At 34.6% G+C, this 18,594-nt stretch overlaps 3 protein-coding genes across 5 annotated transcripts in view; 1 reads left to right on the forward strand and 2 right to left on the reverse strand.

Moving 5' to 3' along the window:
* Window positions 1-1,832: 1,832 nt before the first annotated feature.
* LOC129803907 (vacuolar protein sorting-associated protein 33B) lies at window positions 1,833-18,369 on the forward strand. The gene is made up of 3 exons (XM_055850789.1): window positions 1,833-2,060; window positions 2,122-3,945; window positions 18,112-18,369. The coding sequence occupies exons 1-2, from the start codon at window positions 1,965-1,967 to the stop codon at window positions 3,937-3,939; spliced, it is 1,914 nt and encodes a 637-aa protein (XP_055706764.1). The 5' UTR covers window positions 1,833-1,964; the 3' UTR covers window positions 3,940-3,945; window positions 18,112-18,369.
* On the reverse strand, window positions 7,268-9,369 carry LOC129803918 (testis-expressed protein 10 homolog). Its single transcript, XM_055850800.1, has 2 exons — window positions 8,001-9,369; window positions 7,268-7,904 (listed from the first exon to the last, which is right to left on the reverse strand). The coding sequence occupies exons 1-2, from the start codon at window positions 9,298-9,300 to the stop codon at window positions 7,339-7,341; spliced, it is 1,866 nt and encodes a 621-aa protein (XP_055706775.1). The 5' UTR covers window positions 9,301-9,369; the 3' UTR covers window positions 7,268-7,338.
* Window positions 9,448-18,594, reverse strand: part of LOC129804095 (protein PET100 homolog, mitochondrial) — a 225,944-nt gene continuing 216,797 nt past the window's right edge. The window contains exons 1-2 of one of the 3 annotated variants that reach the window (XM_055851172.1): window positions 9,865-9,958; window positions 9,448-9,792 (exon numbers count right to left, since the gene is read on the reverse strand). In XM_055851172.1, coding sequence (XP_055707147.1) covers window positions 9,526-9,780 — 255 coding nt within the window. In that variant the 5' untranslated portion in view covers window positions 9,781-9,792; window positions 9,865-9,958 and the 3' untranslated portion in view covers window positions 9,448-9,525. Of the gene's footprint in view, window positions 9,793-9,864; window positions 9,959-18,594 lie in introns of those variants that run through there. The other 2 variants (XM_055851164.1, XM_055851181.1) reach the window with 2 other exon arrangements.

Here is an 18,594-nt window from a genome sequence, read left to right on the forward strand (position 1 = left end):
ACATACCAAGCCTGAATGAGGCTCTAAATGGACGTAAAGTTTGAGGCCTCTATCTCTCATAGTTTCCAAGATAATCGACTTTAAAGATTTTCAGACACTTTTATGCATTTCTCATCCAATTTTTTTTCATTTTCAAGTGAAATTTTGCACATATCAAGCCTGAAAGGGGTTCTAAATGGACGTAAAGTTTGGGGCCTCTATCTCTCATAGTTTCCGAGATGATCGACTTTAAAGATTTTCAGACACTTTTATTCATTTCTCATCCAATTTTCCTTATTAATAACGATAATATGTTACATACAGTTTAAGAATTATTAAACGAAATTTGCATTATTTATGTGTAAATATCGTTCGAGTTTGCCACAATCCAAATTTACAATGAAGGAATCGCACCTCTATAAGCTGATCTAGGCTTATCACTGGCTTTTACCTGCCAATTTGTTTTTTTTTTTATTTTTTACTTACCTTTTTTTTACTTACCAAATTCCTGTTGTTTACTTACCAAAATTGATTTTTTACTTATACCAATTTTGATAAGTGAATTTTTTACTGAAGGGGAGGTAGGGCTACTTTGAGCGGTGGGGCTAGATTCTTATACGGTTTTTTCGTCTGTTTCTAAATTCCTTACAATTTAGTTTATTTAGATCCACTATTTCGTTTAAACAAATTGCATCATGTTAAAACCCAGTATCCATTAGAAATATCCGAAAAAATCGTATAACACTGCAGCCTTACAGCTCAAAGTAGCCCTACATCCCCCTACCTTTCTTTACCAAAATACTTACCAAAAATGTTTTAGCCTTTTTTCATATAGAGCATTTACCGTTACTTTACCGATCCAACACCGATTGTGACCGATACAGTCGCGTTCGGAATTACAAGACCTTTAAAAAACCCATATCTAACCAAATCCCTTGAAAATTTAACCCTCCAAGGTGGTTGAACTTTGACTTTGATTAATTCAAGATGGCGAATTAACCGGTGAATGGTGTCAATGCTTTTCAATCATTGAAATCGCTTAATCCTTTAAGGACGATTAGAACACCAGAGTCCAACAAAGAAAATAATTTTATCTGACCACCTAAAATTATTTTTTTCTTATGTTTGTACATACAAATTGCAGAGTAGAAGGTTGAAGGAATATAGGATATTTTTAGCAAGTCTCCAGCAATTTGCTATATATAATATATAGTAAATTTTTAAGCTAAAAAATGACAAATTTTTAAATTTTCATATTGAAAATTGATTTTAATTATTTTTTCAACTTACATTTTTTAAGCAAAACCGTTTTGATAAAAGAAACTACATTTCAAACATAAGATTTTTCATTAAAGTGAAAATTATCAGTCGGTATCAATTGCTCTCTCGTGGAGTTCGAGTGTTAAAAAAAATATACTAAAAATGTGAAATTATTATTAAACTTGGAATCTTAACTGAAATTCAAAAACATTTTATGACTTGAATAAATAAAATAAATATTACTTTCGACAAAAATATTCCAACTTTTTAAGCATAAAAAATTGAAATTGCTTTTTATTTAATTTGGCAAGTTTGCCGATTATTTGGAAAAAGTTGCCAAAATATAATGATCAATATTTTACAGTACAAACAATTACTATTAAGCATATTATTAGATTATTATTCAATATAAGTATCTTTAATTTTTTTTTTTATTAAATTTTCTTCTAAAGATCAATTTATTTTAATTCTTCCTATTCGCTCTCGTCGTTATTACAAAATTTTTAAATTCATAATTTTCGATATAGCAATGGATTTTTAGGCCTATTCAAACCGATTCAAACGGAAATCATAATTTCGAAACTTCTCTCGAACAGGGTTGGCGTGCGCAGTGTTAATGAAACAGCTGTTGCGCGAGAAAACAACTTTGCGAGTTTTCTTTTATTTCTTAGTGTTTATTTATTAATTTATGCTGATTGTAAATCCTAATTGTCTTAATATCCAGCATGAATACCTCAGTGGACAAGAAGCTTTTGGGCTTCCGTCAGATTGCCATTGAAAAATTGCAACATATTTTGTGTCAAATCCCGGGAAGTCGAAAAGTGAGTTTCTCAAAGAAGAAATCTCGCTAGAAACAGCCGTAAATTTCCGTTTGTGTTGCAGGATTTGGTGATTGAGGCATCTCTGATAAAGCCCTTGGAGCATATCTGTGGGGTTTCATGGCTGAGGGCAAAGGGCATTGAGAAGATATTCAAATTTGAGCAAACAATTTCACCTCCAATTGGAAAAGTTTTTATCTACTTCATATCGGCCAATTTGCTCATATTCAAGCAAATTCTCGACCAGATTCACAGTTTTACATCTCTGGCCACAGTTGACATCACACGGGATGATCAGGTAAAATACCATATAATTGTTATGCCAAATTTGCTGTACAGCCAGGAAGAATTGCTTGAGCAAGAAGGATTGTGTGGTCGTGTGCAACTTTATCCCTTCAATTGGGACTTTATTAGTCTGGACAGTGGAGTATTGAGCCTTGAGGTGCCGGATGTTTTTAGGGATGTATTCATTAGGCACGATACCACATCTTTGTTGAGCATTTCTCAGAGTATTCGCCTCTTTCGGTTGGTTTGTGGTCAGCAAAAAGTTGTCTTTACTTATGGGAGCAATTCTGAGAAATTAGCCCAAATGGTCAGGAGGATTGAGGGGCACAAACCGTCAAATCACGAAGATAAAAGCCCAGACTTTTCAGCTGCTTTTATTGTGGATAGATCGAAAGATTTTGCTTCATGTCTCCTGACTCCTGTCACTTATTCGGGCTTGCTCTTGGAGATTCACCAAGCAAAATCAGGAAGTTTAATTATTGATTCCAAGAGTAGTAGAATCAAAAGTGGGAAGTGCAATCTCTTTAGTGAAGATACTCCAGCAGATTCTAAAGCATCTTCTGCGAGTCTCAGGATGAATTCATCCATGGACGCAATCTTTTCCGACAACAAATACCGACACTTTTCCGACGTCATTTCCCTCCTTAGCAGCCAGGCTAAAGCACTGGGGCTCGAGGGTCAGTTCTCCAGGGACATGAAAATTCACGAGATGAAGGCGTACGTCAGTGAGAAATTGCCCAAAGTGGCAGCAGCAAAGAAGGAACTCTTCAAGCATTTAACCCTATGTGAGACAATTGTCAAAGATTTGGGGTCAGATTTTGAGCAATTGCAGGATCTTCAGGACAATATGATTTATGGTAGAAATCGCCGACAGACAATTTCTCAGATTGAGGATATTCTCGCGACGGATCCTCACAAATTCAATACACTTAGACTCATGTGCCTTTGTCATCTCACCAGTAATCTCTCCACCGAAGAAGCTACTCAGTTCATAACAAATTTCTGCAATGTTTTCGGCCATAGGCATCTCACTGCCTTTCACAATCTTGCCCACTGTGGGCTATTTCCAGAGATCTCACCAGAAACCACTTCCCTTTCGGCCCGAAGTAAAATCCTCTCCAACATTTCACTGCCAAAAAAGACACAGAACAGCCTATTTGCAGATGCAGGACGATTGAAGCTTCTCCCAGAAATTGAAGCTTCATCAAGCAATCCCCGGGATAATCCCACCTGCCCGAGTTACGTCTTCAGCGGAATCTACATTCCTCTCATCGCTCAAATCACTTCCATTCTGCTGAAAGCCGACTCCTTCGAGGATATTGCAATGAAAGTGAATCAGTGCGAAGGACTAGGAGTGTTAGTGGGCAAAACAGATCAAATTCACAGTGTCAGAGAAACCCAAAGTGCGATAAAACGGGGAGAAATAAGTGATCCGTTTCCGTTAAAACCGCGTACAGTGTTTGTTTTTGTGCTGGGCGGAGTTACATATGCTGAAATTGCAGCGTGTGACCTTGTGGAAAAACTAACTGGATCAAAGATTGTCCTGGCGTCCAATACCATCGTTTCCGGAAGTGATATTATCTCTCAAGCCTTCTAAATTTTGGTGAGTAATTTATTTTATTGCTTCTCTTCTCGAACACATTTTATATATTTAAATTGTATCAGAAAGTTGCAAAATTTCCATTTAATTGCCCCAGAGGGCTAAAGGTCAAACGATTCGGGATATCCTACTTAGGGTCTTCAGTGACCCCCATAAATCTACTGTAAAAGGTGTTGAGAAAATCGTTATCGTTGAGAAAATACTGCTTTTTAAATATTTTTATCAGAAAAAACTAAAAACGCACTCAATCAGTTAGTTTAATCCGATTTCAGTAACTTGTAATCAAAAATAACATCAAAGCAAGGGGTGACTCAGTTTCATTTTTGAGTGACAAGCGTTTATGGTTTCTAAGGTTTGTAAGGTTTCACGAAAGAATTAGTTTAGATTTAGAAGTTGTCTTGGGTTTCTTGTTTTTTCGGTTTTTTGAATTCTCTGGGGTACCTTGGAAATTGGGATTTTTCACCTATTTTTAACCCTTTAAGGACGATTGGAACACCGGTGTCCCATAAAAAAAAAATAATTTTTCCTGACTACCTAAAGCTATTTTTTTTCTTATGTCTGTACATAATTGTAAAGTAGAAGGTTGAAGGAATCTAAGATATTTTTTGCAAGTCTCTAGCTATTTGCTATGTAGTAAATATTTAAGCTCAAAAACGGCGAATTTTTAAATTCCCAAATTATTAATTGATTTTTAATTATTTTTTATACTTCTCATTTTTTTTAAGCAAAACCCTTTTGGCAACAAAAACTACAATATTCATACGTAATATTTTTCATTAAAGCGAAAAATATTATTCATTGGTATTGTCAGTAAAATTATTTAATTTTTTGGGCTATTTTTGTCCCTATCGTTCATAGAAGCAGAAATATACCAAATGAGACTCTGTTGGACTTTCCCAAGGTTAGACTGATAATCAATGATAAGTAAGACTTATCATTGATTATGTTTCTCAGTTTAATTTTTATTGTTGATTTTCAGTTGGTAAAAAGTGTCTCGTCGTTAAAGGATTAAATAAAATTGAGCCTTATTGTGATATAATTTAGATTCTCAATCTGTTTGCGCAGCTACATTATATCACAATAAAGCTTAATTTTATTTTAAAATAGGTGGAAATCCAAATTTCAAAGGTGCCCCACTTCCCCCTATCAATGTTTTTTCTTGGATTGTATGGACGTATCCTTGAGATTTGTAACAGATTTCTTACGTTTGCCAGGTTCAGCGAAAAATTTTTCTGACAATTAGGGTAAGGGCTCATAATTTTGGACAATCTGCTTATAAGCATCGATGCTCCAAGTTTGAAGTGCGATATTTTCAATACTGATTGATTTTTTTTGCTATTCTCTTTTCAGAAGGGTTGTTTAGAAACTTGGTAAGGGTTTATTGTCTTTGTTTTTACCAAAATTAGTCTAAATACGTTTAAAAATAAATTGATATGTAGAGGTGAATTTGACTTGAATTTTGGACAACTTGGCTGTAAATTTGGACAGCTAATCCGCCTCAACAGGATGCCCATTGTTCTTCATTTCATGAACCAATTTTACCAAGTCCTCTTCCTGTTCATGCAAGGGAAACGTAGAATGTCACAAGAAGCCCGGAAACTTTCCATATCATTCATTAAAGTGAGTTGACTTCGGTCTTCCAAATATTTGCGGATTCACTTATTCTTTGGCCTTTCCGGGAGCCTTTCAAAGCTTTTTTCGCTACATCTCTTTCGTAAAGATGATGCTCCTTTGTTTCTCCAGGCATTTGTCCAACCTAGTCATCACAAAAGCTAAAATTTCACGAAATTTCGTGAGAAAAACACCTGTCCAAAATAAGGAGTATCACCTCACTGGTAAATGTCTTAAAAAATTTCCCATTTTTCACACGAAAAATGTAATTCACAAGGCAAATGTCACTTCAGGTCAAATGTACAATTCACCACTAACGTGAATCAACACAATATTCAATAATATCACTCAAAAAAAGCGAAGAAACATTGTTAGTACTTTACCACAGCTAAATAAGACTGAAGTAAACACGAAGTTCTGTCATATTTCTCCTAAGCAATTGCTCACACTGAATTTTCAACAAAGCAATTTCAACTCAAAATAACGTAATTAACTAATTAACGTAATTAGTGTTAAAATCTTCCAAAAAGAACAAATATTTATATAGAATTCATTATTCATCAAATATTGGAATAAAAATCCATAATTTTAATCAATTTATTTTTAGTGTCCAATTTTATCCTCAAAGTGTTCAAAATGAGAAACTGGACAAAATTATGAGCCTTTCCCCTACCACTGGAGCTAAAACCTTTTATCACCTGCAATGTTAGAGGTGTGCTATATTTTTTTTTTCGTCAGAAATTTTGTCTTCAAAGTCTAAAATTTGCTAATAAACAGGGTTTTAATAGAGGTTTCCTATCAAACTGAACCAATTTAAATACAGTGAGAACTATTTAAATCCGTTTAGTGTCGGTAGTAAAACATTCCGGTTACAGTTTCGGATTCATCGAAAAAATCTATGGCAATCTATGGGCTTCTTGAATTCCAGTGTTTTCCTATGTTTTTAGCTGATTTTTCTTTGGTTCTTAAGCAATCTTCGTAGTTTAGGAAGCGTTTCTTATGGGTTTCCAAAAGTTTTCTGCAGGTTCCTCGAGAAATATGTTCTTTAAGACCCATTGGAATTGGAGGTGTTAGAGAAAATCTGAGGATTACATTATGTGTGATTATGAGAGAATCATACCTAACTAAGCTCTTAACTGACTGTCAGAATGCAGGGAAAAAATGGTTTTCAGAGTGTCAAAAAACATGTGTTAGAAAAATAGCTTAAAATTGATTTTTAATGCGTGATACCTCCTACAAATTGTGAAAACAAGTAGATGAAAGTTCCATCTAAGTAGTGATGCCCAAATTTTTATGTTCGGTGTAATATTTTCGGGGAAAATGAGGCCTACAGAGGTGGGAAAAAGTGGTACGAAGCTGATTTAACCAGGGCACATTCGTAAAAAATTGCACTACATTTTTATTTTCCTGTACAGGAAAATTCAAGGACTTCCAGGAATTTTGTGAAGCAGAATTATGAACCCAATAATTAAGCGATTTTTTTCACTTAAGATTTTTAAATTTTTTAAAAAAAAAATCTTAAATGTTGGACTCCTTTTTAATACTAGCCTTCAAAACCTTTCCCTACAAGATTTAAAATTGAATTAGCAGTGGTTGACTTGGGTGGTCCCCGTAATTCTTCATTCTAAATTCAATTTTGTTTGGCCATCTATTGAGGGTAGGCGTGACTTAAAATAATTTTTGGGCGGGGCTATTTAAAAATAATTAATACCTCTTTGTTTTTTTTTCATTTAAGAAATTTTAATAGTAAAAGTCATATACAATTCGTAATTTAAAAAATATAAATTACTTTTTTATACGATTTAAATCTTCAACGTACCGCTTGAAATCAGTATCTTCCAGAAGTTCAATGACATTTTCCGGAACTCTTTGAGGCAGCCAATAGATAAAATTAACTAATTTCCTTTTTGAAAGATTTTCATTTTCACTTTCAGAAATTTTCATTTTCGATATATTGGTCAGTATGGCAGTAAGGTCTTCTCCGAGGAACATTACAAATTCTCTGCTGATGGTATACAGTTTCCCTAGAGCCTCTGCAAGATTTTGAGGTATTTTATCTGCATGTCTAAGTATTTCCCGCAATTGATGAAACCACGATACTGTGGCTTCTTTGACCACTGAATTCTCCTCAGAATTCAGTGCATGACAAATCAGAACAAGAATTCTTCCTCTCAATTCATTGCTGAGCTTGGAGCTTTGGTGAATTTCTAGCAATTTCTCAGAAAGTTTTCTCAAATTTGGTTTACACTTTGTGGACCAACTTTTCCCATTTTCCACCAAAATAATCCCCAATACTTTGTGCAAACACATCCAACTTGACACACTGTGACTCCTCCATGTGGTGAGACAAGCTGAAAAGATGAAAGTTAAACATTGTGTGAGGCCCTCTTCAATCATTCTTTCCCTGGGTCCCATCCCTCGAGTTACAATCAATTTAATTCACCCACCACTCGTAAAATCAATTATCTGTCGACTCAATGGCAAATTTGTCAGATCTCTGGGGTCACTGAGACAACAGAAGAGATAACACAGACGAAGATTCTCCTCTTGGGATGTTGCTGAACGAGACTTTTCGGCAAAAGTATACGGAAATCCTGACATGAAAGTCTGACAGAAATCTCTGCTGTAAGTTTTCCTTAGCCACAATTGCATTTCGTCATTTTGACTCTTTTGATCACATCTCACAATCATCTTCCACAATTCATCCAGAATTCCTGCAATCAGGGAAATTGTGCTGGCTGCTTCCTGTCCAAGAGATCCTTCTGCCTCTTCAAAGTTCTGCGGACGAATCTCCATCCAGGTTTCCACTAGAAGGGGCACCATTTGCTCCACATAGTACACAACTTTTCGTGATTCACTGAAATCTGCGGATTTTGTGGCATTTTTCTGCTTCAGGGAACTCATTTCCTGGATAAACATCCCGGAAATCTCTTCGAACCAGAGTTTCTGCGGAGTCTTGATTATTGGACAATAGAAAGTCCCATTGTCGTTGAATTCTATGCTCTTGACAGCTGTTTCTGTGTCTGCAATCCACACGGATGCATTCACAGCCTGGAGGAGCTTTAGAAGTCTCTCCAGAACCCGTATTCTCCACTTTACTGCGGTAATTTTCTTCCCCAAATTTAGAGACAAGGTTCTGCCGGGTTTAGACTCTGAACGAAGCTTTGACACCATGTCTAGAAAATTCCCAAAAATCCTATCACTCTCCTTGGCCACAAGATTCGGAATGTGCTGCAGTAAGACGTCCAGGAGAAGGAGAGAATCCTCCTGAATGGAATTCTGCAAGTGAGTCATTGCACAACGCAAGTAGGATGAGAGCATATCAAAGAATGGCTCCATCAGAGTGATATCTATGGATCCCAGTAGAGTCTGAAGGCATCGGAAACTCTCCCTGCGAACATCTCTATCTACATCCAAGCAAAGTTGTCCAGTACTTTGCACAACTTCTCCCAAATGTTTGGGAAAGAATTCCCCTGGAGAACTGGATATTGCTTCCTTAAGGCTTTTCAGGGAGTCTTGCTTTATTGAGGAATTATTCTGCCTCAATTTGCCCAAGAGATCCTTGATATTTACCTTGTGAACACCATCAGCAGATACCCCAGTATCACTCAATTGCTCCCGGATTAGAATCTTTTTCACTTTAAAATCGGTCTTTGTGATGTTCTGACCTTTTGGGAGTTTGGCACCTTTTAGCTTCACTTTTGCTTTCTCCGATCGCAAGACTTTCTTATGCTTTCCCTTACCCATTTTATCACTTTTTTCACAATTTTTCCACGAAAACACAAAATTTTCAAAAACACGTGCTTTGACAGCTGTCACTGGATTTTCGAAAATATCTCCATCTCTTTTTCGCTTAATCTTTTCTGAATGTAAAAAAACCAAGAAAAATGCAGATATTCCAAAGTGAATTTTATAATACAGAAAGATTCTAATTAACTAAAAATCATCACATGTGCTGAAGAATGCAGATCTTCACGCTGAACTTCTCTCCTTTTTCTCAATGTCTTCGAGGGCTTTGAGGATTTCTTTCTCTTTAGCTACACGTACACTTCTGATGGCTTTTCTAAATTCCTCATTTTGGCTTGTGTCTTCTGGTGGATATAATTCTCTCTTCATGTCCGTCACCCACTTTTCAAAGTATTCCGGCTGGTTGAAATAGTGAAAAAGAGCCACGGGAAAGGTGATGTACATAGCCATTTTTGCAACTTCCAATTGCCATCCACCCATGTTTTGAATCTGCTTGGCAAATCAGTAAATAAATTCAGAATGTCTTCAAAAAGCCCTCATGAGGAAAAATCAATTAATTCTCACCTGATTTATGGGCTAATTTTGAAGAAAAACACAGATGAAATAGGGAGGAAAACGGAGAAAAACACTGACATACAATTTTCGAAAAAGATCCCATAAATGTACCATAAAAATTCGATGTTGAAGCAAGATGACACGATATTGCTGCAATATAGTGTTGTCTCACCTGAAGTCCCCACATTTTGCTTCTCGCAGATCGACGCCATCACAGTTTCCGCCATTGTTAGAATTTGTGCTTTTCAGACGAAAAATTCCTCATTTCCGATGGTAGTGTCGCGCTGAAAAATCAATTTTCGAGTGCATCAGTGGGTGCTTTCGATTGTCCGCAGTGTACATTTCATCGAGAATTGGACTAAATTGCATTTTCTGGTGCGTTTTTCCATTCATGAAAAATACCTCTTTTTTTCCACATAAAGCTGGGGTGGTTGGTTGGGTTGTGTGAGTGTGTGAGTTAAGTGCGCCGTTTGAACACGTTTATTTCATGTTTTTAGTCTTTTCGGTGGATTTTCCAAGGTAGAAATCATTGGAAAATTGCCCGGAAAGTCTCCAACTAAAGGTTTGTGTATAATTTGACCCATTGGAAGAATTTCCTTGGTCACTGTGTAATTTTTTTTCCTGCTGGTAGAGAAGACGAGAATTGGTGAATTGGTGTGTGTTCTATGTATTAGGGAGTGTTGAAAAACTCCCATTGCGCCTGTGTTCGTGGGAATTATCGTGTAAATCCAGTGCAATGTGATGAAAATCGCTTTTCCATTTTCCGCAGTTCCTTTTTGGCCATTTTTGCATCTCTATTTTTTGCCAAAATTTTGCCTTTTGGGTTAGTGGGATTTCCTTGGTCAATCTGGAAGCTCCGTCTGAGAGAATGATTTCATCTCACCGCATACATAGTTCATGGACTACTGTGTTCATAGACGTGAGAACGATTGACCTACGCATACATACACATCCATACACAAATACACACGCGCAATTCACGCATTTTTTATTGGCTTTGCGGTATAAATTTTGTAAAATAATTCGCAGAATGCTCGAGTTGTGAGTTTAATGCTGTGTTTTGGAAAGGTCAAGTGAACACCTCCAAGTCACCTTTTGAAGAAAAGCATAAAAATCAAGTGCCTGAGCATTCTGCAAAGTGTCTATCTCTCTAATGTCCTAGCCACGCTTACGACTTAAGTCGAGAGACGGCTTAACCTAATAGTAATTAAAATAATGATCAGATTACATTTCCATCAGTTTATGACTAAACTGTCTCTCGACTTAAGCCGAGAAACAGATTAGTTACTGAAAAACTGATGGGAGTAGTCTAATTATTATTTTGCTTAAAATTACGTAAAGCCGTCTACCAACTTAAGTCGTAATCGGTCTAGGGCACCCCCTGGCATGTGGTCTGCGGAGTTGAAGCCAAAGCTCTCTTATGCCGAAAATAGAGACAGGCTGATCCAGGAGAATACTCAGCTCGAAAAATTTGGCGGTAAACGACCAGCCCAAACTATCATACACTGAGGATTAAGGATTAGCGTTTTCAGCGTAAATTTCTATTAAATGTGCACACTTTAATATTTGAAAGATTTCTTAAGTGCAATATCAATGGATTTTTCGTGCAGAAAAGAGCACTCTGTCCTTCCCATTACTCCAATCTTAATGCATTTTAAAATTTTGCGACATTGCGTACCATTGCTCTCCATGTTTTTTCATCCAATTGAAATTTCGAAATGCACCCAAAAACCCCCAAAGTGAAACTTTTTATTTTCTGCACTGTCGCTGATGTCGCACTATCCTCGTAATTTCACTAGACTTCATGAATTTAGAAGATCAGCCATCCTCCAAATTATTGGCTGGCCCGTGAGTGTATCGACACCAATCCTTATTTTTCGGACTGATCCCTAAGCCGATCCCTGTGTCTATTTTGGGCTTTAGGGCCTTGACAGACCTGAGGATTAGCCGAGAGACGGCTTAGCCTAATTATATTCGACATAATGGTTAAACTTCATTTCCATCATTTTCCACTAAGTCATCTCTCGGCTTAAGTCGTAAGTGTGTCTAGGGCATTATATACAAACACGTATGTGAACTTCTCTGTATTTGCAACCGTCAGGGCCTTGACAGACCTGAGGGTTAGCCGAGAAACGGCTTAGCGTAATTATATTAGAAATAAAGGTCAAACTACATGTTCCACTAAATCGTCTCTCGGTTTAAGTCGTAAGTGTGTCTAGGGCATTATGCGATATAACTTAAGAACGGGGATTGTTCCCCTTTTGGAAGTTACTGATCCCTTTGGAGGGATAAATACTCCCAGTCAATAGGCTCTTTTTCAATCGAACGAAAAATTTTGTTGACAATTTTCACGCTTGATTTTGAAGCAAATTTGCTCAAATTCGCTGTAGTTCCTCTTATTTTATCGTGATTTTTTTTATAATTGAGCACTTGACGCCCAAATCACTCGATAATTCGGATGACCTTTTGCCCCAAGTGCTCAATTGAGAGAGATTCTACTATACCCAGGGGCCTATCGACATCTAATTTTCCATACGTTTTTACATAGAGGCACTGAAACCTAATGGCAAGTTATTTCCTAAAGATAATTGACTTATCAGTCTGATATATTTCGAAATCGTGGATTAAAGGCTATCTAAAAATACATATTTCATAATATTCGCCGAAATAATACAAGAACTACGATTAAATTTGTTTTAGTCGCGGTTCAATATCTGCAACATTTTTACAAGGAAAAGTGAAAAATAGCTTCACTTTTTATTAGGTTTGATTGGCCCCTGACTGTACTAGATTTTTGTCTAAATAACTTTTTCCGTATCGGTTCTGTGAGCTCAGTAAAGGCACTGGCTCAAATAACCCCATATAAAAAAGAGAACTTGCCATGGAGGTGGTCTAGGGAATAACTCTACTTCAATTTTTTGTCTTTATCTGTGTGCAATGAATTTGTTTAGATGAAAAAATAACTTTCTATACCTAGTAAAAACAAAGTTTTTGTTTTTAGGACCCGGTGTCCCACTCGTCCTTAAAGGGTTAATGCATAAATCGTTCCAAAATAAATCCAAACCCTATTATTTTGAAATTCTAAGAAAAAAACAATTATTCGATAAAGAACCCCGATTGTCACACCAATGCCGGTCTATACACGTTTTAAAAATATTTTGTCTCATTCATGTTGTTAAGGCCTTTTATATAAATCCTAGACTGACGGAATTGGTTAATAAATGAACTCACAAGGAAACTTAGGCATTTAATATTTAAAAATGTTAGAAAAAAGTTGGAAGTCAATTTTTAAAACCTAACCTAAGAAAAACCTAACTATAGTGCATATAATCGATTAAAAGATTAAAATTCAGAAAGTAAAATATGAAAAGTTCGTAAATATGTAATTACTAAAAAATCGGTTAAATCGTTAAGAAAATATAAACGATTTTAATAAGAAATTTGTCAAAAACATCAATTTCTTAAAACCAGAGACAAATTTGTTTTATAAATTTGCAGTGAAACCAGTTGCATTGCTTGAATGCTTTCATAGGGTCCAAATCCAAGGGGTGACTAGTAAAATTGTAAAGGGGTTCGTGATTGTAATTCCTAGAAATATGACTGAGGGGACGTAATCTTTAACTCTGAATGTTTGAGAGGTAAAAATAACACATTTTCAATCTTCATTAAATAAAACGAAATAACTTGATCTGCGCTAATTACGATTGCTAGAGAACAATTTAGCTGAGATTCTTTACAATCTCAGCTAAATGCTTTCAATTTTGGGATTAATTCCTCACAGAATTAATAGATGTTTATTGTGAAAGGAAAACAAAATTATCACGCTGCCAAACACATTGAATCTTGAATTAATTTAATTTAAATTCTTTCGAACACTATTTATTTTTATAGTGTAAATAATCTGAAAATTGAATTTGTCACCTAGAATTCATCACTTGAAACCCTTGAAACAGAATGAAGGGAAATATTAACAAAATCCATACGATGTTAACTTTCAATCATAATTTTAATAAACAACCATATATTTTGCAAAGATAAAATTAAAATAGAATTTATTTCTACTTCTTTCGAATTATTTTTTCTACATCATTGAAGAACTAAAGTAGCTAAAAATCTTTTCCCGACAGCAAATCGGTTATAAATTGTGCAACAATAAATTATCCAAAATCATTTTAGTTTGCGCGTATGGGTTAAGCAAGTCCATTTAATAATTGAGCATTTTTTCCAAAGTTTGTAATTTTGTCTAACAATTCCCAAAATTATGCGACAATTTACATAAAAGAAATTGATTATAGGTACCAGTGTGCTATATTATATTTACAGCCAAATTTTACCGGCTAAGTGTTCCTGGTCTTTTTTTTCTTTGCCCATATAAAACAGTGATGAAATTTTAAAATAACTCTAAATAACCCTGTTTAGCCGTACAAGTAACTAAGCGATTAACTCTTTAAGGACGATATTGAAATTTTTGAAGAGCACCAACGATCGGTAATATTCCTAGGGTCGTCAGTTTATCACTGTATTCTTGACCCAAAATCTAATGATTTTTTAAAAAAAATTATTCGGTCCTTTTTACCATTTAACTCTTACAACTATGCACTGCATTAGCTTAGTTTTAATTTATAAAACCAATTTTCCATGAGAGATTTGATTAATTTCGTGGCGATCTAAGCTGCAAATTTCAAGTTTGCAATTGCCCCTAAAAAAAAGAAATACGCCGATATAGTTAAATGGATCACTAATATACCATTTAGAATACACAAAAATATCAAATAGTAGTTTGGGGCTTATATTTGTAACGTTTTCATTGAAATATGGAGCATGTCTCCTCTTAACATTCTGATCCGTGGTGCTCTTCCCTTATACGTGTGAGCTAATTTTACAAAATCATTTTCCAAATACCTCTAAATAGATACAAATATATCAAAAATATTTCTTATGAATTTAGCACTGAAAATGTTTAGCATTGTATCGTCATTTGTATCAGTAAATGCAGTTAGCACAGTTGTTGATCCAAAAGACGATCTTTTTTATACAACCGAAGTAATGCCATAGACACACTTACGCTGAGAGACGGCTTAACGTTATTATGCGGGCTTCAGACCTAAAGCTTAGCCATATGGCTTAACTTCTCTAATTTCTTATTAATCAAGATATTTTGGAAAATTATCAGTTAAAATTTTACATTATGTGGAAGTGTTCCATTAAATTTTGGAAAATCAATTAATTGGTTACTATTTTGAATTTTGATTACTACATATCGTCAGTTGGATCAGCAACTATAGGGGAGACCGAGGTACAATTAGCCAGGGGTAGAAGTAGACAGTGGATTTTTCTCGTTGCCCTTAAAATGTACGTACAATAAGCAAAGTATTTTTTAATGAAAGCAGGAACACATCCCCATATTTCCAGAAATATTTGTAAGTATGATCCTGTTATCCTACAATTTAGAAGCATTTTTATAAAATGGGTATAAAATTGTAGTTCTGATGTTACAGTTTTTGGCCTAGCATTTGGTTTTCTAAGTTATTAGTCAAAATATCATAGTTTTAATTTGCTTCTGATTTAATAAATTTAATTAAGAGATATTTTTCACTTGGATAATAATTATCTCCTTATTTATATAATGGTGATAAACACTAAAATAGCCCTAGGGGCAGATGTAGCCACTCTTCCGTGGCGGGATAAAACTATTGATGCTTTTTCACTAATACATGGATAATTGTTAGACGAAAAAGTACTATTGATATTCCAATCAATATTGCCATTCGGATGAGTAATTTGTGAAATAGATTTTTTAAGAATGTTTCCATCAATTTTGCCGCAATTACAAAAATGTCACAAAAAAGTGGGCTAAAGCCCTTTTCTTTAGCTTTAAGTGACATACTTATTTAGTATCAGCAGTGGGCTTCAGTACGTTCTACACGTAAAAAAAAAATGGAATTTGTCATATGACTTTGTCATCCTGTTACAGAATCCCCCTACAGGTTCATATTCTTATCGTATTTAAACAAAGAACAATTGATGTTTTGCACCCGTAAATTTGTTATTAATTTGAACATCCTTATCGATAATTATATTCTACCCATTAATGTGACAGTATGATTTGTAATCCTAATAGGGATAGACAATTATGTCCGATTCTAATAGAGTAGTCAATTTATACAAGTTGCTGATGCAATTGATGAATTCTGTAATTTTAATTTCTGATAGAATTTAACTTTGGTTTATTCCAAGATCACGTTGTCATTTATTTGGATGTATTGTTGCCTCTTTAATACTTTTTTATAAATTTATGATAACATAAACATGATGAATCAGCTACATGAAAAAAAGTTCAATATAAGAAGTTAATCCACGTCTAATGAATACAGTGATCAATAGCAGAATTTATATGGTTTTTGTGTGTGAGAGTGAGAGGGCATGACGGGTGATTTTTGTATATAATAATAGAGCTGCGCAAGCTAATGAAAGAGTGAGAGAGATAGAGAGAGGGAATGGAAGAGTATTCACTTATGGGAGAGAGACATCAGAGGGCCGTTATATAAGTATTAAATTGTGTGACGACATGGATGAGGAAATAATGCAAATGTGTGAGACGCCAATCAATTATTTCGTCACAAAACGCTATCCCGCGCGCTTTTTTTCTCCTTTTTCCTCATTTTTTTTTTTTTTAATATTTGTAAATTCTTGTGTAGGGTATAGGTGAGAAAATTACGTCCTTATATCCTGATTTTTTGCCCATTAATTTTCATTGCTTTGAGAAGTAAGCAATCTTATTGTTCTGTGATGAAATTACAGCGTCGAGAAAGAAGAAGAGGGTATTATAGGCTCTTGTACGCGCATCTCGTTCTCTTTTTTTTTTTTAACTTTACACACATTACCAAAAAATATAAAAGATCTCTATGTGTTTGTTGGGAATTTTTGTTTTGAGGGTGTAGTGGTGTGCGTAGTCTCTTGAGTGAGAATGTCCGCCGCGGATAAAAGATAAAGTGGAGAGGAGCAAAAAAAAAAGAGTCTATACTTTCCATTTTGCCGGCAAGCTCATTTTTTTTGTGTTGTTTCACGGCCCATTTTGGGGCCTGTTGTTTCTTCAGTAAATTTAAACAAAAAATTTTATAAATAATAATGGAATGATGGTCTGTTGTGTAGGCTTCCTGGACGTTTTTTTTATTAGGAAGAATTTTGAGAAGAGTGTGACAACACTGAGAAAAAAAGAGGCTGCGATTAACTTTTTTTCGTAATAACTTTGGGTGTAAAAATATATCAACATTTTTTAATGTTAATTTTACACCTTTTAAGGGTAAAATCAACATGAAAGGAGGGTAACTTTAACCCATAATACACCTACAAAGTGTAATATTTACACTGTTTTCGGATCAATAATGCAGGGTAAAATTAACATTTCCAGAATGTTATTTTGACTTTTTCGAGAAAAAAAGAGGGTGCAATTAACTTTTTTTCTTCGTAACTTTAACATTTTTAGGTGTAAAAATATATCGCTCCTTGGAAATTACAAGGGGCCAACTCACTTTTTGGCGATTTTGAGATTTTAATGCACGCAGACAGAGAATTTAATAAAATTTCTGATGATATGAGTCAATAAATTTCGTTATTAGAAAAGTTTTTCAAAATTTTACTCTTTATGATTGCTTGCGCGGTTTTGTTTGAAGTCAAGGGGCACAAAATAGATTTATCGTTCAAATTTTTGTGAAACAAGGGACTAACTTAAGCAAGTTGATCCCTTGTCATTCTAATTTCATGAAAATTTGCGCATCATTTAGAATGACAAAGAGCTAATTCATAAAAAAACATATTTTGAAAGGTAAAAATATGTATGTTTCCATGTTTATAATAATGCTCATACAAATAGAAAAGAATTAAATTATTTTTATTAACATACTTAATTGAGATAATTATTTATACAAAGTTAAATCTTTCATGCTGTCTCCTGAAAAATGGCTCAGATTGAGTTGGCCCCTTGTAATTTCCAAGGAGCGATATCAACATTTTTAATGTTAATTTTACACCTTTTAAGGGTAAAATCAACATGAAAGAAGGGTAACTTTAACCCATAATACACCTAAAAAGGGTAATATTTACACCGTTTTCGGATCAATAATGCAGGGTAAAATTAATATTTCCAGAATGTTATTTTGACTTTTTCGGATTTCTCTCAGTGAAGATATGATAAAATATTTTCAAGTAAAATTTCTAATACTAATTTGTTCTTGTCTATTTGCTTCCTTTTTCCAGAAAGATGTTTCCTGGAGAGAAAGAAGAAAAAAACGTGCTAAATATGGAATAAAGTGTTAAATGTGAAGAGTTAGTATCTCTTAAAGCCTCTATCACAGAGGTTTAAAAAGAAAGAATAAATTCCTTGATCTCTGTGAAATTGTGCTGTAAAAAGGTGGAACATAGACAATTCCATCAGAACTTTGTGCTTTTGAAGTGTATTAAAAAAAAGAAAGAGAAAGAGAAAGAAAAATTGTGAAAGAAATAAAAGAAAAAGAAGTGCAGTGAAAAACGTGTTACATTAATTGCATTAGCAGCAATTTGGTGTATTTGTGCTTCTTTTTAGTGTATAAAAAAGGCAACTTACAGTTGTCCAAAAAGAAAAAGTGAGTATTTAAAAAAAAAAAGATCTCAAAGATCTTTAAGTGAAAAAAAGAGAGAAAATTAGTAAATCTTATCTCTCAAAAAAAAAAAAAATAGTTAAGAAGGGGGAGTGTTTGTGGT

The sequence above is a fragment of the Phlebotomus papatasi genome, chromosome 1, assembly GCF_024763615.1.
Source record: "Phlebotomus papatasi isolate M1 chromosome 1, Ppap_2.1, whole genome shotgun sequence".
Lineage (NCBI taxonomy): Eukaryota > Metazoa > Arthropoda > Insecta > Diptera > Psychodidae > Phlebotomus > Phlebotomus papatasi.